The sequence below is a fragment of the Meriones unguiculatus genome, chromosome 7, assembly GCF_030254825.1.
Source record: "Meriones unguiculatus strain TT.TT164.6M chromosome 7, Bangor_MerUng_6.1, whole genome shotgun sequence".
Taxonomy (NCBI): Eukaryota; Metazoa; Chordata; class Mammalia; order Rodentia; family Muridae; genus Meriones; species Meriones unguiculatus.
In genome coordinates, this window is record NC_083355.1 from 80,867,756 (window position 1) to 80,895,024 (window position 27,269).

The 27,269-nt window shown below is 45.3% G+C and overlaps 1 protein-coding gene across 1 annotated transcript in view; it reads left to right on the plus strand.

Annotated features, from left to right (window-relative positions):
• Positions 1–27,269, plus strand: part of Prkch (protein kinase C eta) — a 198,001-nt gene that overhangs the window by 127,938 nt on the left and 42,794 nt on the right. Inside the window, exon 10 of the mRNA XM_060387646.1 lies at positions 8,632–8,786. Within this exon, the coding sequence (XP_060243629.1) occupies positions 8,632–8,786 (155 nt within the window). The remainder of the gene's footprint in view (positions 1–8,631; positions 8,787–27,269) is intronic.

Sequence of the window (27,269 nt, forward strand, 5' to 3'; positions counted from 1 at the left end):
TACCCGATGCGGCTCTGTCATCATTTATCTCCCAGGGGCTGTGAAGGGAGTGTTGGAACTCTTCCCAGGGTCTCTTCACTTCATCCTCATTCACTTCGCTTATGACATTACAACGTCGTACAGTGTAATTCCCCATCCAAACAGGAGGGCTATTTGGCCACCTTCCCTTCCACCCATCCATAGTTTTCCATTTCTTTGCAGTGCTCCTTGGGGAGCCGCCCAGGCATTTCGCTGCTCTGACGATTCCTACCCTCTTTTGCGGAACACGGAACCATGGTGTCTTTGGTATCCTCTGAGGAAACTCGAAGCAGGGATGAGTGCTGTCCACAACTTCTGTACCAACATCCGTCTACCGATGGGGAAAGCTGCTTAGGGCGAGTTAGACACAATCAAAACAGCCTATAAGGCAAAGCTGGCCCGCAGCCTGGTTAAATTTCTCTCCCGGAAGCCCGTGGAACTCGGGCCTGACATTCACCTGATTAGCTCCTCTTTATCTGGGCTTTATAGAGGGCAGATCTGCAGAGAAAGTTCCTCTCCACATTGCTCAGAACATCAGCCCTATCACATGACCCACCTCAGGGCTGGTGAACTGTTACCATCTTCAGTGAAGCAGAAATAAAATCCACACGTTGCTACAGCGCCATGTCGTGGGCCCCCTTTTAACACATGGTGGGATAGGCCTCTCTCAGGGGGCTGTCCTATGCCCTGGAGGCCAGCAGCATCCTTGGTACCAACTCGCTAGGTGTCAGAGGTGCCTTTGAGTTATGGCCAGGTGTTCCTCAAGAAAACTGCCGTGGCTCAAAACTGGCCCTGTGTGACCGTCACAGTGATCTAGTCACACGAGCTAGAGGACTATGTCTAACAGAGAAATCAAAGTGCTCCCGATTGTCCTTATAACAGTGTATCTGGGCCAGCAAGATGGCTGAGTGAGTGAGGGAGCTGACCACTAAGTCCAGCTACCCAAGTCCTGGACCCCACATGGGAGGCATTGGAAACTTAGGAAGACCAGATGCAGCAGGGGACAGGAGAGGGGCCTTACGCTTTCCAGGTAAGCTGTACCTTGACCCCAGTTTTGATAGGTGATTGAATCAACTCCTGGCCTCTTATAGGGTGTGCAGGATGATGAAAACCAAACAAACAACAGCAACAAAACCCCAACAAAGCCATGAGACTCCATCTCACTGTTTCTTCTGTAAAGCCTTTGCAATCATTCTTAATGTGGTTAAATTCAAGTGGTTTCCAGTTCGGCCATGGTGCAATCAGATTTCCTGACAAGGGTGCTTTCCACCGTGACCTCTTTGACGTCAATAACTGCTTCCTGTTGATGTGAACTCTGTCTCTCTTCTCACCCAGTAGATGACTTGGTCAGTGAAAAACAATGAAGCAGTGCGCCTCGGGAGACTTTCAGCATGCTCCTATCTGTTCCCAGAGACTGCTTCCTTGCCCACAGCTCTTTATAGCACTCTGCTGCTTTCAGTATGGTGTTTGTTATTCATACGGAAACACTCCCCAGCAGCTCTTTGAATTTGATGAGTGTAGATAGCTCTCCCAGTTCTTGAATCACTATCTAAATTATTCATAACCATAAATGTAATTGCTATTCTTTGAATTTTTTTTCCTCCATCTTCACTGTGGCCAATATGCCGTGACTGTTCCTTACTCAAAACATTTCATTCCCAAAACAACATTATCTGCAAATGAAACGTATTTGTAAATCAAAAGGATTGTGTAGTCTAGTTTTGAACAGAGAAAAATCACTCTTGGTGTGGTTATCGGAGTGAGTAAATGTCCTAGAAGGGGGAAAGGACGAGATGCAAAGTGTTTAATAGCACATTGCCTTCTCCAGGGCAGAGCATTTGTTTTGAGGTAACAATGTTTTAAAGTCCATAAAGCTGAGAATCAGAATCCTCATCCAGTGTTAGAAAATTAGGAAACTGAATGGAACTGTGTGCTTGGTTGGTATCTTTTCGGTTATCAACCCAGCTTTGGGACTCCTTAATACTTCCTAGAATGAAGTCTTTACCTGATCAAGGTCATTGCCGTGTGGCATTAGGAAATGCTTCTCTACTTCAACAGCTGGGCTTGGGGGATGGAGGTGGGGAGCTTTCATCTCGTTGGACCTGCTAGACTTTGGGTTGGCCTTGCCTTAGCTGTGTGGTCAGGGCTAGCCTTGAATTCCTGATTCTCCTGCCTCCCAAGAGCTCAGGTTATACACATGAGCTGCTGCATCCCGCTACGGTGCTCTGTATTCTTGTGCTACATTGGTGGTTAGGGAGACATTGCAGCTTTTATCAGTTTGCACATGCCTCTGTGTGTGTGTGTGTGTGTGTGTCTGTCTGTCTGTCTGTCTGTCTGTCTCTGTGTGTTTGTATCTCTGTGTGTATGTATATGTGTGTCTATCTCTGTGTGTATATGTCTGTGTATCTGTGTCTCTTTGTATATGTCTGTGTCTGTATGTGTGTATATATAGGTCTACATATCTGTGTGGGTCTGTGTGTATGTATGTGTCTGTGTATGTGTGTCTGTATGTGTGTGTGTGTGTGTTCCCTGTGTTTATGTGTGTTAGCATCTGTGTGTGTTTCATTTAATGTATAGATAGATGTTGGCTGGGATGTAGTTCTAACCGTGGGGCCACGGTGGCTGAAGCTGTAGCGGGGATAGTTATGGAAGTGGGGTGATAAGGATAATAGTTGCTATCCCATTTTAAGCACTTCCTGTAGGCCAAATACTGTTAAAAAAAAACTTTTGGCTTGACATAGCTAATTCTTGTGAACCTTGAGTTTAGTCATCTTGCCATCCCCATTTTACAAGGTGAGTTGAAAGAAAGGAAATGAGAGAAAGAGAAAAGGAGGGGGAGAGAATAAAGTATACCGGAAGCTGCCCATGCATCCTGAGAATTCTGGGTCCACAGCTCAGGTGTTACCACTAGGCAGTGTTTCTATTAGTGGCACCAAGAACTTGGCACTGGGCACAGTGTTTCCTGGATTTAGATTTACCATCTGCTATTAGGTTCTATTGGTTAGGATTCTTTTGAAAGCCCCTGGTACTGAGGCTCTTTGCTTCTGTTGATCCTTTTTGTGATCAGTGTTGCTATAGGCATTTTGTCTTAGATTTTAAATCAGGAAGCTTCTTGCTCCTTAAAAAACTTACATGTGTTCTACTTAAATATTTTCTGGAAGCAACAGAAAACCTGCCCAAGGCTATAGAGGAAAAGAACCAAAGATAAAGATCCACAAATACAAGAGGCACCGTGGTACCTGAGGCTAGGAGTTGACTGTCCAGCCCTCCCAGAGGGATCTAAAACTGAAAATACATGATGAACCCTAGTGATGTCCTTCTAATCCCACTCTCCCTTGCCTCATATTTCTGCTACGCTCTATATTTCCTGCTCCATTCTTTACCTTGCATTGACCCATATGTTGATCAATCCATCCATCCTTCCATCCATCCATTTACTCATCCCTCCTCCCTCCATTCATCATCATCCATCCATCATCCATCCATCCATCCAGGTTTGCAACACTCTGTCCTACTGAGGACTTCCATGTGGTGGCACAGAGGCAGCCTCGGCTCCCCCACTCATATCCCCTTGGTTCTTACTCACAGCTCAGACTGAATTAAAACTCCTCACCCCAGTTTGAATGTTCTGGGAAAGAGAATCTAGAAACATAGGCTTGTTCCAGTTACCTGCTGGAGGTGTGGCAGTTGCCTGCACGGCCCCAGAGCTGTCTTTGAGCAGAGTGTTACTACCCTGAACAGATAGCCCCCTAAACGTGTCCTCCACAGTCTCCTTACGATCAAGGACTCATTTTGTCATACATCCTGTCTTAGTGGAGCTCGACCACGCAGCCTGGCTTTGCCTAATCTAGCTGTCAGCACCTGGGACCAACCCATAATGAGAACTTTGAGAAGTGTCTCCCGTTCAGGGTATATGTGTATCTCCTGTTGCCAGAGAGCCGAGGCGGAAGCTGTCTCAGCCTTCAGTGGGTTAATGGAACCAGGGCAGATGACGACAGGAATTTCATTATTGCCCTGCACCAGCTCCCTGAACTCTGTGCCTGTAACTAATACAGGGCGTGGGACAAAGGGATTTGTGAGTTGCTTTATTCCCTCGGGTGTTCATCATCCCCTGCGTTTGTGGTTAGTTGAATCAGAGACAAGAGAGAAGCACTCGGGATAGACAAAGGGCTTGGCTTTGGAACTGAAGCTCAACCCGTCTCCCGGACCTTGGGTTTTGTACCACACAGGTCAGGGCAAATCTACAGTAAAAGAACAGAGTCACAGGCAGCACTCCACAGAGGCTCAGGCTCAGCTTCTGGGAAGCTGGATGCTAGAAATCCCAAACAGGGTGTGTATACAGATTTCAAGGACAGGAAGGATCCTCTGGCTGCCGGGGTGAGATAGCAGAGCCCTCCTTGACCTAGAAGTGACTCACAACCACCTAAATCCATCACACTGTCCCTCCCTAGTAATGTGGAATTTCCCCCAAAAAAGATTCATCTCCTTTTATGGTTCAGTGTATTGGGCAAGTCACCGTAGGGACTAGTTCTTGGACAACCTAGACAAGAGTTGTAGGCAAGAGGTTATCTTCCGCCTCCTGTCAGAACCTCACATCCAAGTCTCTTCTCTGGTGAGATTTTTCACCCCATGTAAGGCTTCTTGGAGATTGATGCAGTTCATTCCAAAGGAATAAGATTTCTCTGGGGTGGTTTGGTTTGTTACTGATGTTTTATTATATACGTGACATGTCCCAGCGCTCACCGGGGTCTTTTCAAACCATATCCCACGGCTGTCACCTAGCTCATCCCAGACACTGGGTTTAAAATTCTGATGCAGTAGGTGAGTTTATTGGTAGAAACGGAAGACCCTGCAGTTGTCAGTTGTGGGTGACGTAGGATGGGGTCAAACACCTTCCAGAATTTGCCTCTTGGTTGATCAAAAGCCTAGCAGCCTGGGCACAGAGGGCTCTGCAGTCGGCAGCTTCAACACTTAGAAAGCTGTGCTCTGCAAGAACCAGTCCCGGCCACTGTGTGTCATGGCTACCCATCCTCTTTCTGTCCCTCTCTAGCCTGGCCTGTGTGATTTGTTTGTTTGTTTGTTTGTTTGTTGTTTTGTTTTTGTATGTTTGTTTGTTTTTACTTTCTAAACTGAGGGTGCGGGCGGGGAGCACGATGTCAGCTCTTCTCAAGAAGTTTCCCCAAAATCCCACCCTAGCCTCCAGGCTGTTATCTCTCCTTTCCCAGGACCCTGTTAGGCCACTGTGCCACCCTTATCACCCTGGCTGGTACGTTCTGTCTACATATCTGCCAGCAGGTGTAGGCGCACATCTGATTCAGGATGCACAGGCCCTGCCCAGGGCCTGGAGGTCTGAGTGTGCCTAGTAAATGGTCATTCTTATTCACACCCTTAAAGAAAGGAAGATGGTTTCAGAACTTCAGGAGGTACCCTGCTCTTTAACCCTTGCAGCTCCTGAGATAAAACCCACAGCCAGTTGGCTCTGGCTCAGGAAGCCATTCTTATAAGTGTGATGCAGTGGGAAAGCCTTGAGAGAAGGGGTAGTTATCAATGACCTCAGTAAGAGAAACCACAGTATGGAGTTTCTGCAGCCACTTTCTGATTCCCACTGCCTGGGCGATGCTTCTGTGATACCTTTTCAAATCACATGTTTTCCAATATCTTCTCTTCCCTCTTTCAAATCACAGTAAGAAAAGTGCAGGAAGACCATGAGACTTTAGAAACCGTTAAGAGCTCTCCCAGGAAGCAGAAAGAGATGCTGTTCAGACCCCGAAACCTAAAGCTGATGTCTGTCGCTGCGTGGGGCTTATCTGGCTTTTCTCTAGCTATAGCGGAAAGCATTCTGTGCTTCCATGTGCTTTTCTGGGCTGAAAATGTCTTCACTGGAGCCACTAGCAGCAGCAGCAGCAGATTCTACGTCCTGAGCCCTTGCCATGGGGTGCAGTGCTCAATAAAATTTTGTTTCTGATGATGTTCTATCTCTCATCTTACACCCTCCCCACACACTATACTAACAATAAATAGGTCTCTCTGTAAACACTGGAAGCTTCTGTGATTTGTTTCCTCCTCTGCAATGACAATCTTGGGATCACTGCAGTGGAACCTTCTCCCTCTCTTTAGCAGACATTTTAGAATAGGGTTCATACAAGCTTAGGTCTGAGGAGGAGGAGGAGGAGGAGGAGGAGGAGGAGGAGGAGGAGGAGGAGGAGGAGGAAGAAGAAGAAGAAGAAGAAGAAGAAGAAGAAGAAGAAGAAGAAGAAGAAGAAGAAGAAGAAAACATGTTGGAGGAGGAGGAAGAAGAAGAAGAAGAAGAAGAAGAAGAAGAAGAAGAAGAAGAAGAAGAAGAAGAAGAAGAAGAAGAAGAAGAAGAAAACATGTTGCTGGTTGATAAACATAATTTTAGTGTTTTACCTTGTCATGTGACTTGGGGTCTTTCATAGGGTAGATCTTGTCTTCATTTCATCCTCCGGTTGCCTCTTCTCAGTCTTGCTTTTTTTTTTTCTTCTCCCTGATAGCATCCCAGGGGCTGTGAATGGTACCCTGTGTATTCTACATTGGTGCCAGGCCTATAAAAGAAGTGGGACTCTGGACGGAAAGAAGCATGAACACTGAACAAAACATCCCTAGTTTTAAATCTAAAGATCCTGCCTCCCTCCAGATTCAGCAAAGGAGAAAGGGTCAGATTCTGTAGGTTGATATCTGCCCCAAACTGGGGCTATAGGTGGAGCCAGGATGGAGGAGAAAGAGAAAAACCTGAAGGCAGCATGTCCTACCCTCACACCCACAATTTAGCACAGGGTCTGGCCTTTTAGATTTTGTATATGAAAAAGATATTGTGTGTGGAAGAGGGTTCCTTCTGAATGCCCTTATTTTTTGATGACCACAGCTGCCTTGGAAACTCTTGCCAGGGACGCTAGCTTACAGCGGCCTCAGGATGGCCACTTACCTGCGGACTAAATTCTGGTAATGGGATGTTCAGAGCAACTAGAACTCAAGTAGCTGGCTGCGAGCCGCATCCACGAGGAAGGCAAATAGCGCGAAGCTGCGCCCCTTATTCAGGTGGCTTTTCCAACCTCGTCTTCCTCACACCCCTGGGCCTAGCCCTCCAGATGAGTCCTGTGTTAGTATAACAACTTCCTGCATGTGCGTTGCTTTGGTAGCTGTCCCTGGAGCGTTAGTTAACCCTGCACCTAATCCTCTTTGCTAATGTGCCCCACCCACCAGACTCCTGCCCATGGAATATAGGATGGCTGTTACTCATCTGAACCCATCCGCCCAAATCTGCCTCTCCTTTTGCCACTCGAACTCAAATGACAGCCCATAGCTTAGTCACAGGCCTTGCTATGTTTGTATAGTCTTCCCTTGGGCTATGGGTCAACCTGGAGAGTTGAGTTGTTGGTGGTAGTTTCTTTCTTTTCTTTCTTTCTTTTTTTTTTTTTTTATGAACTTTGCCATTTTGGTTTTGTTCCTAATAAGTTCATGCTTCTAGCTGAGTGTGTGTGTGTGTGTGTGTGTGTGTGTGTGTGTGAGTGTGTGTGTGTGTATGTGTGTAGCATTTCAAACTCCAAGTAAAGGCAGGTTCTTGCTCGCATACATCTTTTGATAAAACTCCAGTTTGGCACACAGTGACCCCACCCCCACGTTCTCACTGACTTTGAAGCATGGCATTCACCTGCTGACCTTGACTCACAAGTCTCTTGCTCAGGCACTCCCTCACCCTCATGCAGGTGTCAGGTGTCCCTCTTCCTGAGCCACTTCCTTCACAGCCCTACCAGAAGGTTTAGATTCACTGCTTATGTTGTAAGAAGCCATGTTCCTTGCACCAGTCTTTCTAAGGCGGAGCCAGATCTGCTTTATGTCTGTGAGCCTCTTTGTTGAATCCCCAGGACCCCATTCAGTGATCAGAGAAGGGAGTGAGAAAATTCACTTCCGTTGGCGGTCCCTAGGTGCAAGCCTTTTACACTATGCGTCTCAGAAAAACTGCTTGCTGGGTGGACCTTCCTGTCAGTAAGCAGTCTTACCATCCAGAGTCTTTGGCGTGAGCGGTGGTGGCTTTGTTAGGAGGCGTTTTCCCTCCGTGGTGACAGTCACAGCAGGTGACAGCCTCCCGTGTGCTTTAAGTCCTCTGCTAATTCCTGGTCTTGTGGTGGACTAGGGGACTTTCCACCAGAGACTGTCGATCAGGCTTCCATTTGGCTGAGTTCTAGGATGCGATTTCTTTGTTTTCTGCTCCTCTGTGATGGGTGAAGCACGCTCCCCAGTGTCCTTTACTCTATGATTAACCCTGTGTGCTCCGCTGAAGATTTTGCCAGAGGACTTGACGCCCACCCTCTCTCGACTTACACAATTGTTCATGGGTGCGACTGGAATGAGGCCCAAGGTCTCTTGATGCTTTTCCCTATGGTTACTGGTGGAGAAAGTTAAGGCTGTGTAGAAACACCTACAGGAGATTTCCAGGCCGCTCTTCCCTAAGAGACCATGGACCTGACCCCACACAGGGCCAACCTTTGCTCCCAGACAGCAGTCTCAATACTTCCGGGAATATCTATCCCTTCAAGGGAGCATAATGCTGATGAACAAACAATAGGCTAATCAATCCCCACATGCTTCATTTAGGATCGTCTGTTCTTCGTCATGGAGTTTGTGAATGGAGGTGACCTGATGTTCCACATTCAAAAGTCCCGCCGATTCGATGAAGCCCGAGCACGCTTCTACGCTGCGGAGATCATTTCCGCACTCATGTTCCTCCACGAGAAAGGCATCATTTACCGGTGAGTTTGTGCACTGGGTGCCTCTCTGGAGTCACCCCACGAGGCTGGCTCCTCGCTTGGTCCAGCCTTCTACTTCTTATGCCCGTCCACTCAAGTCTTTAGCCATGAAATCCGCAGAGAGCCCAAGTATTCGTTAGCGCTAACACAGAGGTGAACTCCAAACTAAAATGTTCAGTCTGTTTGGAGTCCAGAAAGATTAATATTCATGGATTGGTTGAGCCAGCCTTGGCTGTGGTAGCCAAGCCCTGGAAAGTGCTGGATTCATTGCCGTTCTTCTCTTTCCATTCTAATATTTGAAGTGAGTGGGTTAACGTGGACCCATTCTATTTTAAGAATCTGCCGCTGAGCCAAGCAGTGAGTGTGTCTTGGGACTGTTGCTGGAAGTAAGTAGCTGGAATGGCACTGGGGTCAGATGAGGTGGGTTTGCGTGTCCACAGCTGTGGGGTTGATGGTATTTCTCACATATCATCTCACAACAGCATTTCATTACATTTCATGACACAATCTTTTGATCTTAATCGGCTGTAATTCGAATGGGCTCAAAATCTGATTGCTGTTCCCACTCTATATCCGGGGAAGCCTTAATCAGAGAGATGGGGGACAGTGTGAGGGGTGGGATAGCTAGCGAGCGTCCAGGTGTATTCATGTTGACATTTTCCTTTCACCTGTGGTCAGAATCCCGCCCCCCCCCCCACTCTTTAAATCATATTATACCTTGGTGGCCACATGTGATGGCTAGTTTTAATGATCAGCTTGACCCAAGAGCAACCCTTAAAAGGGAGTCCAGGTGAAACATTGCCTAGATCAGATTAGCCTTGGGCATGTCTGTGGAGAATTAATCGATGCTGGAAGCCCTGGCCCAAAAGTGTACGGCACTATTTTCTGAATTTGGGTCCTAGATTGTGTAAAAGAGGAGAAAGTGAGCTAAGCACGGGTTAACATATACATGTTTGTTTCTCCTGCTCTTGACTGTGGATGGGATGCGATTAGACGCTTTAAGTTCCTGCTACCGTACATTTCCCGCTCTGGTGAACCATAGCTGTGATGGTTTGCGTGAGAATGACCCCTATAGGCTCCTCCTATATTTGAATGCTTGGTTCTCAGTTGGCTGATGGAACTGCTTGGGAAAGACTAGGAGGTGTGGCCTTGTTGGGGGATGTGGGTCACTGAGGATGCCTATCATGGATCAGGAGTAAATCCTCTTCTTCTGCTCTAAGGCCAGGCTCCCTGCCATAGACTCAAACAAGCCCCCCGTCAAGTGCTTTCTTCTGGGTCTTTTCACCATAGAAGAGTAAGGGATGAACCATAATCTAGTCACTCTTTCTGCCCTAAGTCACTGTTATTATTAATTATTATTAACCCCACAACAACTAAATTGCATACTTTTTCCAGGATCAACATTTTTCCTATGTTTGCCACTCAGTTCTCCTTAACATTACGGTCATCACCGTTGACTAGATAAATAATTCTTCGAAAGATGTGATAACCAGGGTAGTAACAGCTGGTGAGCTGAGAATTCAAACGCTGTCTAACTGCCTCCATCTCTGTTCAGGAGAGACTTGAGGATTGGAGATAGCACTGGAGGGCTGGTGTCTTATTTTCTTTCTAGCGCTAGGAAAACTTTTAATTGTGGAAATTATGGCAGAAATGGGGAAGAGGAACGTGGTGCTCCCCCTCCTCCATAGATTCATGTGCTTGGCCATAGGAAGTGACACTATGAAGAGGTGTGGTCTTATTGAAGGAGGTGTGGCCTTGTTGGAGAAAGTAATAGATGGGTTTTGAGGTCTCCTATGCTGAGGCTCCGCCCAGGGTGGGAGATAGTATCTCCTCCTGACTGCCTTGGGATCAAGATGTAGAACTCTTGGTCCCTCAAGCATCACGTCTGCCTGCATGCTACCATGCTTCCTGCTATGATGATAGTGGACTAAACCTCTGAAACTGTAAGCCAGCCCCCATATAAATATTTGCCTTTATAAGAGTTGCCTTGGTCATGGTGTCCAAGGCATGGTCATGGTCTCTTCACAGCAATAGAACCCTAACTAAGATGAGGAGTGAGGCTTGAAGTCAAGTGGCCTGACTCCTTGGGGCCTTTAATTGCACAGCACCTACACTGACGCAAGTGCAAGCTTGTTCTTCTAGGTTGAATGTCATATACTTACTTCCATTTGCTCTGTGGATCTTGTTCTATAGACCATAGTTGCTGTGGTTGATGGTGTTTCTGGTGAGGCAGTACTGATCCACATACTGATGTTTTCTTTAGTTTCTCAATTCTAATTTTTAATCCAATTCTGAGTTTCATTTATTTCATTTATTCTTGAACTCACATCCCCATGTTCATATTCTAGAGTCTAACTGACTTTGAAGGGAGGACATTTAATCAGGATAGATTAAAGTGCTATTCTTGTCCTGTGGATTTATTTCGGAGGATACTTTAATTCCATCAGACTCCTGACTGGGACCAGAGTCTTAAGGGTCAGGCTCTGCAAGCCAAGTCCTTGGAATTCACACATGGTCAAGGACATATCTGGGTCACAGAGAATGTGAATTGGATGCATTCGGGAATCAAGTAAGACACTTAGAAACTTGAGATAGCCGCATTTATCCTGTGTGTCCCAAGATGGCCTTCATAAAAACTAAAATGCCCTCTCTAGAGGATTCCTCTGAGTTGTCTAAATAAAGTTATTGGTTGATTGGCTGGCTGGTTTTGGAGGCTTTTCTTCCTGGGCATGTGTGACTTATTTTCCATCAAATTATAAAGATGATTACCATTAGCAAGTCCTCACCAAGTAGAATCTCAAGAGAAGAGGATGCGCTCTCTTGGGCATGGATTTCTCTCTTCCAGTGACTGTACCCATGGGTAAGAGCAGAAGACAGGCTGGTCGTATGTCTATGTTTCTGTGACCTCGAGTGCTCACCAAGAGCAGTTATCGGAGGAAACAAAGCCCACATTCTGGGAGGTACAGCTGCAGGAGGCTCTGCCCTGGTGCTTTTGGTTGCAGAGTCTGCAGCTGCCCAGAGCCCTGTCCCCAAACCAAAGTGAGCTAAAGAGCAGGGAGCCATGGAGTCAGCTTTCACAGAGAAGGAGAAGGACTGTTCATCCCTGTGTCCTGGGTTCATGAATAACTTCTCTGTAGCGTGAATGTTTTTCCAGCATCATACTCTGCAGGAAAACTTTGGGGGGAGGGGGGCATGCAGGCCTTTTATAGCAGTATGGGAACCTTTTTCTATCATGCTCCATAAACTGGAGCATGATAGAAATTCTCCATAAAGGAGAATTCAGCCATCTCTAACTTTTCAACTCCAAACCACTTAGTCCTCCACCACCCATTCGCTTTGCTGTCTCTAACCAAGTGTGCTTTTTGTTTTTATTTCTTCATGCCTGGTCAAATGAAAGGCATTTGTTAGTCTTTGTAAGTTAGTCTGGACTGAATGACCAAGCTGTCTGATGAACTATAGCCTCTTCTTATTCAGGAGCTCTCTCCTGTTCGTATCTAATCTTTATCAATTTTGATGGTGTCCACAGCTTTTCTTTTCCTGTGGAAAAAAGACAAATCTCTTCTCCAACGTATCACATATCCTGGTTTCCATTCTGAGGTCAACACATGTTTAAAATATTCAGGCTGATTTAATTCAGCATTTTTTTCTCTACTATCCAATGACTCTTCACAGCTATTCACACAATGTTTAAAGTTAATAAAGCACTGTGTAATCTATCTCTGAGGGTCTTTATTACCCCTGTTTATTAAGCATATCTTTTAAAGTGTCATTAGATCTTTCTATAACTACTCATCCTGTAGGACTGTGTGGTAGACCTATAATATGCTTTGTGTTGTACTATGGAAAAAAACTATCTCATTTTAGTAGAGACATATGCTGGAAAATTGTTAGTCTTAATTTGTACAGGTATCCCCATAATAGCCACAAGTTCTTATGAATGTGTAATTACTGAATCAGCCTTTTCAGGCCTTAACTCAGCTGCCCATAGAAATCCTGAATATGTATTATGTCAATCCCAGTTAAGTCATTTATCTTTTCATTTTCTGCTTCTAGGTTTCAAGCCTCTAAAGGAGCACTATGCAGGGTTTTCATGTCCTGTGTTATGATATTTCCCATTTTTAAAGTGGGAAAGTTTTTTTTTTCTTTTAATATTATTTAACTCTCTCCTTGAGGATTTCCAGGTGTCTTATCAAATCTTATGGCTTCTCAGTTTTTCTGCAGCTGGTGTGATTTCTCTGTCCATGTGGTCATGCCACACATTGGAATGCCAAATGTTATTTTAAAAAATCGTAATCTTTCCATTTTACCAAGAAAGACTCGGGAGATGCTTGGGTGAAAGCCTGCTGGCTCAGAGAGTCAGAGAAAGGACCCAGATGGCTGTCCTTCTCAGTCTACATCCCAGAAGGAATCCCTCTCCTTCATGCTGTCTCAAAAACCCTTCTACTTCCTGTGCATCTCTCTATCCATCCTCCTGACTTCTTCTTCCCTCTCCGGTTTTTTTTTTCTTCATAATCCTATGTTCACTTCCTCTGAACTGGTTGGTTGTTCCACCTCTTGTCCCATGGTTGACGTTATTTAATCCTGTTTACAATATTCAAGCAGAAATCTCTTGGATTAAAAGGTGTGTGCTAGGGCTGAGCCACACCACAACTAGAAACAGGCTTTTCTAGTGAATAGCACAATATTGGCATTCACAGTGTGATCAAATATCCTGCAACAACAACCAAAAAAAAAATCATTTTGGATAAAAGTGAGAGTCAAATTCAGTATCTCTGTTTTTGTCATCTAACCGTGCCCTTCTTTCTACTGAGAACCAGGCTGACTCTGTCTTCACTTGCTTTGCTTCGGGGATGGCCACGTGTTGTCATGTGTTATTTTTATAGCTCAGGTTATATTCAGAAAGGGCCAGCCACAGAAGTGCTTAGGACATAAATAACTTTCATGTGAAAATTTGCCTCTGAGCCCTCCCCAGAACTTTTTTCAGTCATATTCCTGCCTCCTTTTGTCATACTTTGCTCATTCAGAAACTACACTTCCATTGTCACCACAGAGTGGTCATTATGACCTTATTGTCCCCTACCTTCTTCCGTCTATTCATGGAGAACTTTTAGCCAATTGGATTTACTTGACATTCTGCTTGTTTGCAACCTGCCTTTTCCCACAGGAAAACACTTGGCGTGTTTTTGCCTCCCCTCAGCAGCCCTTGTAGATCACTTAGTGTTCCTTGACCATCAACTCACTGCTGATGACATGAACATAATGCTGAGCAAAACCAAGAGTGTTTCCTGACGGAGAATTTGGATAAAGTTGTCAATCAAGTAGTCACACAAATAGAAACGGCAAGTACGGCCAATGCTGTGAGCAGGGAAATGCAGTGCCGTGGTTGAAAATTTCCCTAAGGTGGAAGGTCTGGGTAGGTTCATGTCACGATCGAGGACAGAAAAAAAGAATATTCAAGGCAGAAAGAACACCAACTGCAGATGCCCAGTAGCAGGAAGAATGGCAAGTTCTAGGGCTTTTAAGGGCCGTGTCGCCGGAACCAATGAGGAATATTTTCTTACAGTTAGCACTCCCAGAGTACTCACAGTCATCTGATAACTTTAAATTTTTATTAGACATACCTCCTAAATAATTTATTTGCGAGTTAGGTAAGCTGGTCATGTTGCCAGTCCCTGGAGGAGCCACCCAGTCACTGCGAGTTTCTCGCATTCACGTCTCAGTGTTTATACCCAACAACAGGATTATTAAATTTTAGAAATGGTAGCGACCTCAAAGATCACCTAAGGCCAACTTCTTTTTTATGGATGAGGAAATTCAGGTCTGAAACATCCAAGCAGCAAATTGTTTCTTAAAGTAGAGGCGCTGTCAGGATGGTTCATCTGCAATTTGTGGTTCTTCTTCAGAAAACTGAATATATGATTAATCTTCAACTTCCTGCTGATTGAAGAGTTAATCGGGCATTTTGAGGCACTCATCACTGTTTGCTCCACTCCATTGAGGAAAATCCCATCAAGGCAAGAGCATGTCGATTAACAGTGTGCCAAACACTGTATGAGGAAGTACAGCTCTGCAGAGAATGTGGTAGGGTTCTGCCCTTTGAGGCTTTTTTTGTAGAGTGAGATAGACAATCCACAGACCGCTAATGGTAGACGGATCCCAAAACTGGCAGAGCAGGAAGCAGAGATCTCTAGCCATCGCCACACACCTCCAGTGAGCCACTTTTGTTAGCTAGGCCACATTCCCAAAGGTCCCACAACCTCTCAAGATAATGCTGCCAGCTAGAGACTGAGTGGTACTACAGATACCTGACCGTGCTGGGTGCAGTTTGCATTTGCTTTCACTTAAGATCAAAGGTGTTTTTGAGATTGCAGAAAATGGCCATTCAGTGTGAGACATTTAGGCAAACTTCATGGAGGAAGTGACATTCGAGCTGAGTGTAGAAAGTTACGGCTGAACAAGATAAGGATATCTTTGTGGTTGTGGAAAGGAGCCACAATTGAGCGAAGCAGAGAAGCATAAATACTTAGATGGTTACCAGATAGGTAGAAGTGAAAACGACAGGAACGGTGGTAGTACCAAAACCTAAAGGGTAAGATGCACAGGTTCGGTATGGGTGGCAGGAATGAAACTATAAAGGGCTTGACGTGTTTAGCTTCTGCATAATTTTAGCATTTGGCACCATTACCAGTCACGGGAAGCCTACAAATGCCAGTTACTCCAGGTCAGCAGTCCAGCTCTGCCATGAAGCTCCACAGAGGTCTGTGGGACCCAGAGGTCTGTGTTTCTTGATCTGACACATTCATGGCCATCTCTTAGTCTAACAGCTAACGGTCCAGGGATTGTCTCTGAATTAGAATTCCAGGTAGTCAGAAGGGCTGAAGGGCACTGTGCCCAGCTGGGTACGCTCCTTTTTTGAATGTGTATCATGGAGTTTGGCTGCCCCTAGCTGCAAGGAAGATTGAGAAATGCAGTATAACATTCCGAGAAATCACTTCCAGCTAAAGACCAGGAGAAGAAAGATGGTGGCTGCATGGCGAGAAACAGTATCAGACACATTCTCTCCCATGGAGTGTATGTTGAGCATCTATGTGATATGAGTACATTTTGATTTTACATGTGTTGGGGATGGTGGTCTATGTGGACATATGAGTGGCAACGCAGGGAGTTTCTGTTTGAGGCAGTTGCAGTGTTCTTGTGAGAAGATAATGCTGAGCTAAGCCAAAGTATCTTTTATTGTGAAGTTAAGTCGAGACAGTACATGTATTCTTTCTGCTAATAATTTGGGCGGTTTTCTGTGAACCCAGCGGCAAACCCCGTCATGGTTCTGGAGACGTGGTCAAGTTGCCGTAAGGCTCAGTCCTTTTACCTACAGAAACATAGAGCCAGCGTCCCTGAAGGATGGAAGTGGAAAGCTACAGTCTGCGAGGTCTGCCCTGTCAGAAAGGACATTAGGCTTTGCATACGAGTCATCGGGCGCCCTCAGTTCCTTCCACTTAGCTTGAAATTATGCTTAGAATGCTGACGCTGAGACGGGGGTTCAGCGTCAGATAAATCCAGATAAACGGGATTTTTGCCTTTGCTAAATTCAGCCCTTTAAAGAACAGTGCTTTTTTTTTTCTTTCTTCCCCCAGAATTTTTTTCTCTGTGTTTTATTACTATTTTGGAATGATATGTATTTATCTTCTTGCTATGTATTTGCTACAAATCAGCTTTGAGGTGATAGTCTGAGAAGGTTGTTGGGCCTGTGGGACAGGTTGCAGAACATCCTAACTGTTTCAAAAAGAACAATTCACACACACACACACACACACACACACACCTTTTCTTTCTTTCTTTTTTTTTTTTTCTGCTTACCTCTAGTATAATAGTGAAACAAAAATGTGAGGGGAGATTCAAGGACCTTTCTAGACCATCCGTAGACTGAACATCCTGAAGACTTAACCACAGTAATGCCTTTTCTCAAAGAACCCAGCTCAGTGTCAGAACAAAACATAAATCCTGGGACACTCAATTGTTTTGTGTACCTCATTCATTAAATCAAAATAGCCGTCCTGGCATGCTGTGCCTGTGCCCGGCTTTACTGTCAAGGAAGGCTGTGGTTATTTGTAACTAATTGATAAATGTGCTAATCAGTTTCCCTGGCTAATGAAATCAGACCACCAGTTTTGCTCTTTTCCCTACCAAATTGACCACAAAACCTGTTTTTCATTGTGGTTAGCGACAACTTGGATTTATCTGCTAAGCAATAACAATGCGGCAGGTTGACCTTTCTGTGCTGGCTGAATGCCACCATTTGTCAAAAGCTATTGGACTGGACAGTGCAACAAATGTCTGGGCTGCTCCCCCTACTTAGCTTTGTGTCTGCCTCCTGGGGATCAAAGGAGGATAAAGATGAGCCCTGTGCTCAAGCTGGGAGCTTGTTCATGCCCTCAGCCAGTAGCTGATAAGTATCTGCTGTGCTCCACACAAGGCTCTAAGCCCCGGAGAAAGACAGGAAATAACACAGACGCGTCCCTTTTACCCTCAGGGAGCTTATATTCTAGCACAAATAGAAAAACAAACAAACAAAAAACTAGAAGTATGTCAGACGTTGAAATGATAAACTCTATGAACAGAAAGCTTAATAACAGAAGATAAAAATTGAGGATGTTGATTTTACAGGGGAGGGCAAGAAAAACTTCTCAAATCAGGGACGTTTGAGCAAAAGGAAGACCGGCCTGAGGGGGAGGATTGTGGGAATATCTCCTGGAAGCACACTTGATGAAGCTGGGAGAGAGGAGTGGGGCCGGGCTGGGGTGCTGTCACAGCAGGGCTGGGGTAATGTGGTAGCCACCGTTTCTCTCGTAAGGAGAAGCTTCCCTGTAGGGAGTTTTCTCCTGTTTGGGTCTAATTTCAAGTAACTGCTGTACAAGGTAAGGGATGCCACGCTTTCCACCAGATGAGAGAACTTCAGGCTGTGGGGAGTAAACAGGTGGTGGTTCAGCGTTCAAGGTGACGGAGGATTTGTCAAAAACTCAGCAAGCTCCCATAACGACGCCTTTTGAAGCCTTTCCATGTGGGTTCCCTGGGCCCAGAGGCCCTGAGTATGGATTTGCTTTCTCCTCTATCTTTACGTTCCCCTTCTCCTTCCTTCCACCCCTTTAATCGTTTTCTATCTCAATTTTGATGTCACCAGCACTGAATTCTCCTGGTTCCAAGCACCCTCTGGGTTAGGCGTTCCTTCAGTGATCCATGGTAACCTACCATGCTCTCCTATAGCACTGTGCCTCTCAGCACATAAGATGCCTTTTTAAAAAATTTTTTTTTTGTTTTAATTTTAAATTTTGTATGTATAAGTGCTTTGTTTCCATGTAGTCTGTGCATGTAGCCTGGTGTCCAACGAAGCCAGAGGAAGGCATTGGTTTCCCAGGAACCGGAGCTAACAGATAGCTGTGAGCCATCACGTGGGTACTGGGAATTGACCCCCAGTCCTTTGGAAGATCAGCTAGTGCTTTTAACCTCTGAGCCATCGTTCTTACCAGGCCCACCTGGGCCACTTCCTGAGGACAGAAGCCGTGGATCTTAAACCACAGTGCTTAGGAGAGTGACAAGAAAGGGATGTCTGTCAGTGTTCATAGGTGACCAAGACTTCTAACCTAACCACGTTTCTTCCTGTTCTGAGGCAGCAGTTGGATGGCACTATATTGTGATTACCACCATTGACTGATCACCTACCATGAGCCAGGCTTCTTTCTGAGCTATAAACAACTCCATTTCCTTCTATACCATCACATAACGGCACTCATTGGTTTACACTGATCTCAAGATTCAAAGTATTTTTTTTTTGTTTTGTTTTGTTTTTTTAAATAAAACCCTTCTGGGAACTTTCTCTCATTTACTGAAAGGAATGTTTTGCATATCTTAGCAGTGTTTTTTCAAAATAGTTTTTTTTAAGGTTTAGTTTTCCGTTTTATATATATACATACATACATACATATGTGTGTGCCTGTTGCCCAAAGATGCTAAAAGAAGCTACTGGATCCCCTAGAACTGGGTTTACAGATGGCTGTGCACCGACAGGTGCATGCTGGGAACTGAGCTCTTAGCAGGAGGGCTTGGCAAGTACAGTACGCTCATAATAATACTGAGCCTTTCTCCAGCCCTCAAAGTATAGTTTAGGTTTTCCAGTAATTTAAAATTTGGGGTTGGTAGTCTTGGTGAGAATGTAAATAATTCTTTCCTTCATCACAAAGGGCATTTCCCCTCTCACACCAGAGGTCACTGCCCTAGTTCTTCAACCATACTTCTCCCGTCGATGACTTCAGTCCCCAGCATTTCTGATAGACCCATGAATTCTTGTGCCGAGTTCTCAGTTACGTTAGCTCCGTATGTTAGGTTCAGAGGGCTTCTTTTGGTAATGTCTTTCAGCTTCCTCTTTCCTGCTAAAAGTGAAGAGGAAGCATCGAGGTACTTTGTACATTTCCTGCACGCCCTTTCAGCCTGCCCTTGTCTTTCGCCTGCAGCCGAAGGGAAACCTGGCCGGGTCTTTCTTTTTGCAGCTGTGTGTGGAAGTTGTTGAATAGCAGTAAGGAACTCCTAAACATTATCAGGTGGGTTGTCTGAATAGAGAGACCCTGGCTCAAAAAATCAAGACAAAACAAAAAAAACCTGCCCATAAATACATGTCTTCATTTAGAACTACATTCATGAGTGAGAGCAGTGGTTTTTTTCCATGGAGATGCTGTTGTTTTCATGGTTGTTATTGTGTTTCGTGGATAGGGTCTGGCTTCATAGGTTAGCAGAGAATGGAACTCACTGTGTAGCCCAGGCTGGCTGTGAAATCATGATCCTTCTACCTCCTGAGTGCTGGGAATACAAGCATGTGCCCCTCCCCCCATTTCCAGCTTTGTATTTTTTCTGTTAAATGAACTTGGGCTGGAGAGATGGCTTAGGGGATGGAAATCACAGTGAAAAGGCATAACCAGATCCCCAAAGTGGACCCTCCCACCCCTACACACGTACACTGATCATAATAACATGCAAACTTTACAATGTGACGGTTTTATTTGTGCGCTTATTACAATAGTGATTTTTTTTTTTAAAAAAAGGAAATACGTCTAAAGCAAAGATTTTAAAAATATGGAATGAATTGAAGCAGAGTAGTAATTGTTGAAATTTAGCACATAAGAAGTAAAAGTGAAATAGCTTACAATTCTGTATAACCGACCATTTTGGTTAGATATAGTCCCTCAGAGTGTTTTAGTGGATTTACCTATTTGAATGGGACTTTTTTTTTTTTTTTTTTTTTTTTGATCTGTGCTTACACTGCATGATGCTGCATGGTCAGCAGTAAACTGAATACAAAGTAAGCCCATAATGCATAGACTGCTGTGTAGCTATCTTACTTTGTGTAAGGACTGTGTCCATGAAGTGATGTAATTGCTGAATGATGCCCGTGTCCCTTTCTTGAAGCAATATACAAGAAAGTCTTAAAGCACTTTTTCTTTCCTTCTTTCTTTTGTGTCATAGCCATTTTGCTTTATCACGGAAATTGTGTGTCTTGTTGTAAACCAGTGTTGAGCAGTGTCGAGCAGTTTATCACACGAAACTACTTATGCTACAGCGTATTCAAAGAGACTGCTATCCTACTGAAGCATTTATGTCTTTGAACACGTGGACTCTGGGTCCATAAGTGAGTTCTCCTGCAGACCCCCAGAGAGATGGCTGCAAGGTCAAAGGCACACAGGGTCGTGGGAGGTCCAAGACTGGCAGGAGTGGGTAGGTAGGACCCGGGTTTTAGTCTTGGCTTAGCAACTTCCTAGTGGTGGGTCTCTGAAGAAGCTGCACATTCTCACTGAGCCTCAGTCTCTTCATTGACCGAATAGCGCGCACGCCCAAGGCTAGTTGCTAGAGTGAAATGGTTGGTGCGCAGAAAGCCACAGACAGTCCAATGTGTGCAGTAGCTGCTCGGCCAAAGGCTTTTGAACTCTGCTGCCATGACTAGAGCAGAGAAGCACATGTTCTAACGATAGACGGACCCTTATCTTTCCAGCATACTTTCTCTCGGAGACTTAAGAGAAGAGTCTAATGACTTTTGACACATGAACACATTGCATAATCAATGTTCCGAATAATACATTCAGAAGGGTCCCTAGAGACCTTTCTGTTTTACCCCCATAGGCGGCCAGGGACCCTCTACAGGTGTGATATGGTGAGGACCTCTACTACTTCAGCACTGTAGAGGGTCCCGTGGTCTTTTCTCAGTGGTGTTCTTGTGAATAGAAAAGGATTGATTTGGTTTTTTTAAATTTAATTGTTACTCATTATTATTGTGTGTGGCATTGTGAGAGAGGGGATGTACAGGCCAAGGCACACATCTGAAGGTCAGAGAAGAGCTTTAGGGAACCTGTTTTATTCTGCTACCATGGGATCCAGGGATCTAACTGAGGCCTTAGGGCCTATTTAGCAAGTGCTTTTATCTCCCAAGCTGTCTTGCTGGTCCAAGGATGTATTTGGGTTTTTGGTTAGTTGGTTGGTTTGGTTTTTGGATTGGTTTGGTTTGCAGACAGTGCCTCACTGTGTAACCCTGGCTGGCCTGGAACTTGCTATGTAGACCAGGCTGTACCTGAACCTACAGACATCTGAATACCTCTGCCTCCCCAGTTCACATACTTTGCCAGACTACCAACAATGTTGTGGTTTTTTTAATTTTTAAAATGTAGTTATTTCACTTTACATCCTGATCATAGCCCTCTCCTTTCTCTCCTCCCACTCTGATCCTCCCTCCCTCTTTCCCCTCCTTCCCACCCCTATAACCCAAAAAAGGGGCGCTCGCCCAACCCAGCTTATCAAGTCACTTCAGGACTGAGCATGTCCTTTTTCCTATGGCCAGATGAGGCAGCTCCACCAGAGGGGAGTGATCAAAAAGCAGGCAACCAAGTCCATGTCAGAGACAACCCCTGCTCCCCTTACTAGGGAACCCACATGAAGACCAAGGGACATTGAAACAGTGGTTATAAACAAAAGAAAGGCCCTCTTCTCAGGTGTGCTGTCTACAGTGGAACCATCCAGAGAGAATCACCATTAGCGCGTCAGCTGTGGGAGTCTAAGTATGTAAGACAACTTTCATGTTTTTTTTTTCAAACTTTACCTTTTTATGCTTTTCAGCAGCCCAATAGTAAACAATACCATACAGAGGCAATATTGACACTAGAATAAAGCTCCGGAAGCAAGCTTGAATCTGAAACCCCCACAGTATGTTTTATGATACACAGATAAAACTTTAATTTATAACTCCATAATGCAGCATGGGTCTAAGAGTATCCAATCCCATGGGCCAATATTCATGATGAAGTATCATGTATCTACTGAAGGAATGATCACTGAACATAAAGGGAAGAATAAATCTACAGTCGTTATTCTAAGCGAATTGTCTTTGGCAGTTAAAAGTTGGGAAAGAAAGCTAAAAAGCACTCTGTATGTTCATTTTAATAAAAAACAAAACCAAAATGAACAGGAGAAGCTGTTTATGTGTGTGTGTGCATGGAGAAACATGTAGAAAAGCAGAAGGAAAAAAAACCCAACATGAATGGTTATTAACTGTGCATCTTACTTTATTATATTTTCTCACTGATTGTGACAGAAATATGCTAGCTACTTTTTATTCTTTTTAAAGCCTGGAGTGGGATATTGGCAGAATAGTAAGATGCCCCTAGGTCTGGGCAGACAGAGAGTGGGTGTGTCCAGGGAAGGCAGACAGAAAGCCCTCCTGATGGTTTCCACTTCAGGTCACATCTTAAGCTATTTCTCTCTTGCTCATTTTCAGTATCAGATATCATTTAGTTGCTGGCATGGGGCAGAGCAGTATTTCTTCATTTCTGTTTTACCTCTGGTCACATTTGTCCAGCAGAATTTGTTGGGGGAGATGAGTAACAGGAAGATTGATAGAGCCGTGGTGCCTCTGTTGATTGGAGAGCAATATCAGCCAGGCCTGAGGGTACAGGGCTCTAAACCCAGTTGCCCAGGAGGCTGAAGCAGGAAGAATGAGAATGAAAAGTTAGTGCTGGCTACAGGGAGAGTTCAAGGCTAGCCTGAATAACTTAGGGAGACCCTATCTGAACATTTAAAAAGTTTTTTTTTTTTTTTTTTTTTTTAATGATTAGGAGTCTGGGGCTGGAGAGATGGTTCAGCCATTAAAGGCTAGGCTCACAACCGTAAATGATTAGAAGTCTTTCTCAGCCTAGCTCAGCCCTAAGTTCAGTTCCCAGTCTTGTCCACACCCTTAAAAATAAAATAACCATTTTAATACAATGTCAAAATGTACATTATGCGTAGACATGACCAAAAAGGGAACAGTTCTTAGCTGCTGTGAAGGGAACTGAGAGTTAAGCCTCCCTTGTACTCTGGTCCACAGCTCCCCCATTCCTTTTTCTTGCGCTTGTATGTGCTCCCAGAAATGGTCAGTGCTTGTACAAGCTATCTGAGTGTGTTTCCTTAGAAAAGCTAATGGTGGCCTGCCTACCCTACATGTACAGAAACTGTTCCTCGGTCTCCAAAGAGAGGCAACCTAGACCTTTACAGAAAGGGGAGGAGAGCCCCCGCTTCTCTCTGAAGAGTCCCAGTGTCTGAGGGCTGGAAGAATTTTGCTGTTTGTGTTGGAGACACTGCAGGGTTTTTCAGATTCTGCAGCAGGCTCATAAAATCTTGTTTCAGCAGCGTAGCAACGAAGCTGTCTTCTACCCGGAGCAGAATTACACCTATCGCTGTTTCTAACTGGGCTTCAGAATGGCCTGTACTCCCCCATGGTGGACAGTGTCAGGCAGCAGCGGAACACCTTTGTCTGCAAGACAGCGAAACCAAGTCCTGTCAAGGAGAGATGAAGAGCTAGCGCCTGTTCCTGAAAGGGGGTGGGGGTTGGGGAGACAGGGAATGGGAGCAGTCCACAGCCCCAACCCCAGATTGTGCAGTGAAGCAACAAAGGGCATAAAAATTCCAGATGATTCCAGGAATGAGATACCCGCCCCTCTCAAGCTCACAGGGTGAGGATTTTAGCACTCCTGTGAGGAAGAAATGAGGGTGAGGAGTGGGGGAGAGGGGGCAGATGACAGCTGAGTCACAAAATTCTTTCATTAGAGAGCCAGGTCCCGCCATGGAGTCCCTCCAGAGGGAACCAAAGTTCTTATGTTAGTGAAAAGGACAGAGAGACAGAGACAGAGAGAGAACAAGACACAGACAGAGACACACAGAGAGAGATAGAGACCAGGGAAAGGAGACAACATGCCAGGCAGAGAAACGGGCCTTTATTTACAGAAAAAGCCCTACACAGACAGGATTGAGACCAGCTCTGGCATGAAATTAGCTTGCAAAGCTAGGAAAATGTTGACAAGTGTGAACCATAACTGAGAGTGCTGTGCGGCCCTTCATAATATCCCTGAGACACTGAGAAAGGTGACACCAGTAGGTCTATGGAGCACTGAGGTTTTACTGTCTTCTCCGGGAACAGGCTCAAACCTGCCAGAGGCTCTCTGAGTTTCCTTCTGACTGATTTACCTGTGTGTCCGTGGTTCCTTCTCTCCTCCCGCCTTTTCCCCGCCTCCCCCCCCCGCAAGAATCTGGTTTAGTAATTCAGAAGATTAAAAAATAACACAGCAGAAATAAACGAGAGGAGCTAGCTGAGGTCCCCCACCTCTGGCAGGAAGGTGCCCACAGACTGGAGACGTCTGTGAGGTCTTTGTTCCTGCCCCTGCAGATCCTCATCCACTCCAAGGAGCCTCTGTGTGGTGTTGGGTTCCACCACCCTTTAAGAAGGAAAAGCCTGTTCTCCACAGCTTATTCCTGTAAACTAGGAAGTTTACCCTCGCAGGCCAGTTTCCCAGCATTTCCTGGCATCTCGGCATTGGCAGCCGGCTTGGGAAAAACTGAGATGTTTTATGGCTGGGGAGACTGAGGCGTGATGGCAGCGTGCTCTACCACCCAGCGCGTCTGAGGGCTGCTGAGCTTCCTTCAGCCTGCCGTGGCGACTGTCTGTGTTAATAGTCTGGTTCATGAAATGAAAGAGGAAGAGTCAGGGCCAGCCTTCCCGGATCCTGCGCTGTACTTCGTGGCTTGATTTCTATGGTTTAGGTGCGGGAAGTCAAAGACTGGACCTCGCACATGCTCAGCATGTGCTCTACCGCTGAGCTACGTCTTGGCCATGCAGTTTTGTTTGTTTGTTTTTAACTCTGAAATAGAACTCTTACTGTTAGAAGCTCAAAATACTATGCCGTGTAAGAATTAATGCTGAGGAGAAAAAGGCATCCGAGGTCAAGATGGGACAGAAATAACAAAACCATCTATTCAACAAGCAAGTAGTGCTTGTAGCATTGCACAAGCTTCGATTAGCTTGCCGAGGGGAGAGACAGGTCAGGCCCCGTGTTGTCCTTTATCCTGACAAGTTCCCGGTTTGCGCTGGGAGCCCCATTTTAGACAGGACATTTGCCAGCACCCAGGAGGAGGTGTCTGTCTCCTGCTCTCTTCCCCAAGATACAAAGCCAAAGGGCAAAGGATTTTTCTCCCAGATGAGAGGGGTCCTCTGAGTGGGGGAAATTCCCGCCAGCATCTCTCTACACACATATGAACACACACACACACACACACACACACTACCATGCCCTCCCCTACTCCACGAGACGTAGGTTCAGTCCCCCGCTTGTATCACTATCAAGTATCAAGCCCGTGAATAAAGTACTTGCATTTAACCTGTTCACATCCTCCCTTAATACTTTAAAGCCATCTCCATACGGCATTTGTAAGGATAGTGTCCAGGAATGCAGTTTACCCGTGTTCATTACAGACGGAATTCTTTTTCCAGAGCGTTTTTATCCGTGTCTGCAAATCCACAGGTGCAGAGGCTCTATCGTATTTGCCTGAGGTCTAAATTCACCTGCGCTCGTGCCTTTAATCCATTTATTCCTCCATTCATTCACGCACTCACTCAACAGTATTCGTTGACACCTCCTGTGTACTTGAGAATATAATAGTGGCCACCTCCCTACTTACAGGAACGGCAAATCCTCACATCAGACTGTAAACGAGGAAAAGTAATTGCAAACGTTGGAAAAAAAAATGTTTCTTGTTTGTACCTGTTTACCTCCTAAAGCTGAATGAAAAGGGGGAAGAGACAGACAAAAAGCACTCTCTGTTTTTCATTATTGAATGTCTAAAGTATTTCTTAGTCCATTCAGACTGCTGTGAGGAAATACCTCAGGCTGACATCTACACAACAGAAACCTACTGCTCACATGTCTGAAGGCTGGGGAGTTTAAAATCACGAAAGGAAACTTTGGAGATAACATTTTAATGTATTTAATGTGTTGTCGTAGAGGTGGTTACATGGATGGTTACTTATCCAAACATACCAGATTGTATGTGCTAAATGTTTGCATCTATTTGTGTCAATCATACCTCAATGACTTTACAAAGCGGGGAGAAAACCTTTTCTTCGGTCCCTCTTCTTTTAACACAAATCATTAAAAAGAGGAATAGGCTGAAAAACCACTGTCTCTTTGATTCCAAGAAACCATATCACAAATGCTGATGACGTTTATCTTACCCTGAATACTACTAGTCCAGGCAGCTGACAAAAGCCTTTTGAACTTCCTTATTTCGGAGGCACTAAAGGAAAGGGAGGAGGCAGAGGTCTTAGAATTACAGCAGCACAGAATGGAGTCTTGTTTCTACCCACACGAAAAGTGTCTCCTCTCAAGGTGCAGTGACGGAAGGTAGCCTGGTTCATTATAGATCCCGATTGAAGCCCCCTCCCTCCTTGATCTCCTCTCAGTCCCACCCTCCCTCCCTCTTCCGCTATCTCCTTCTCCTAATCCACTGAAGGGGGAGTTCTTCTCCTCTGTCATCTGCCCGTAGCTTATCAAGTCTCATCAGAACTGCCTGGATCCTCTTCCTCCATGGCCTGGCAAGGCCGCATTGCCAGGGGGAAGTGATCAAAGATCAGGCAAAGATCAGTTCATGACAGAGGCAGCCCCTGCTCCCCTTACTTAGGGACCCATATGGAGACTGAGTTGCCAGTCGGCTACATCTGAGAGAGGGGGTCTAGGTCCTCTCCTTGCATGGTCCTTGGTTGGTACGTCAGTCTCTGCAGGACCCCCTGGGCTCAGATTTTTCCACTTTGTTGGTCTCCTTGCGGGGCTCCTGTCTCCTCTGTGACCTTCTATCCCCACTCCTGCTTCCATAAGACTCCCTGCGCAGAGGGCTAGTATCCAGAATATATAAAGAACACTCTGGCCAGCTTCTGTCTTGGCAAACATGTGCTCAGGGTCGTTTCCTTCCCAGGAACTGAGGAATTTGATCTAAGAAAAAAAAAATGTGTGAGTGGTTTTCCCCATGTTAAAAGGGGTAAAGATGAAAACAGGGATTACGGTTAGCTTGCCTTGCTTAAGGGTTTCCATACGGATGTATTATTACAAATGAGACCTTCTTAGCATGGGAGGTGGGCTGGACAAATGCATAATC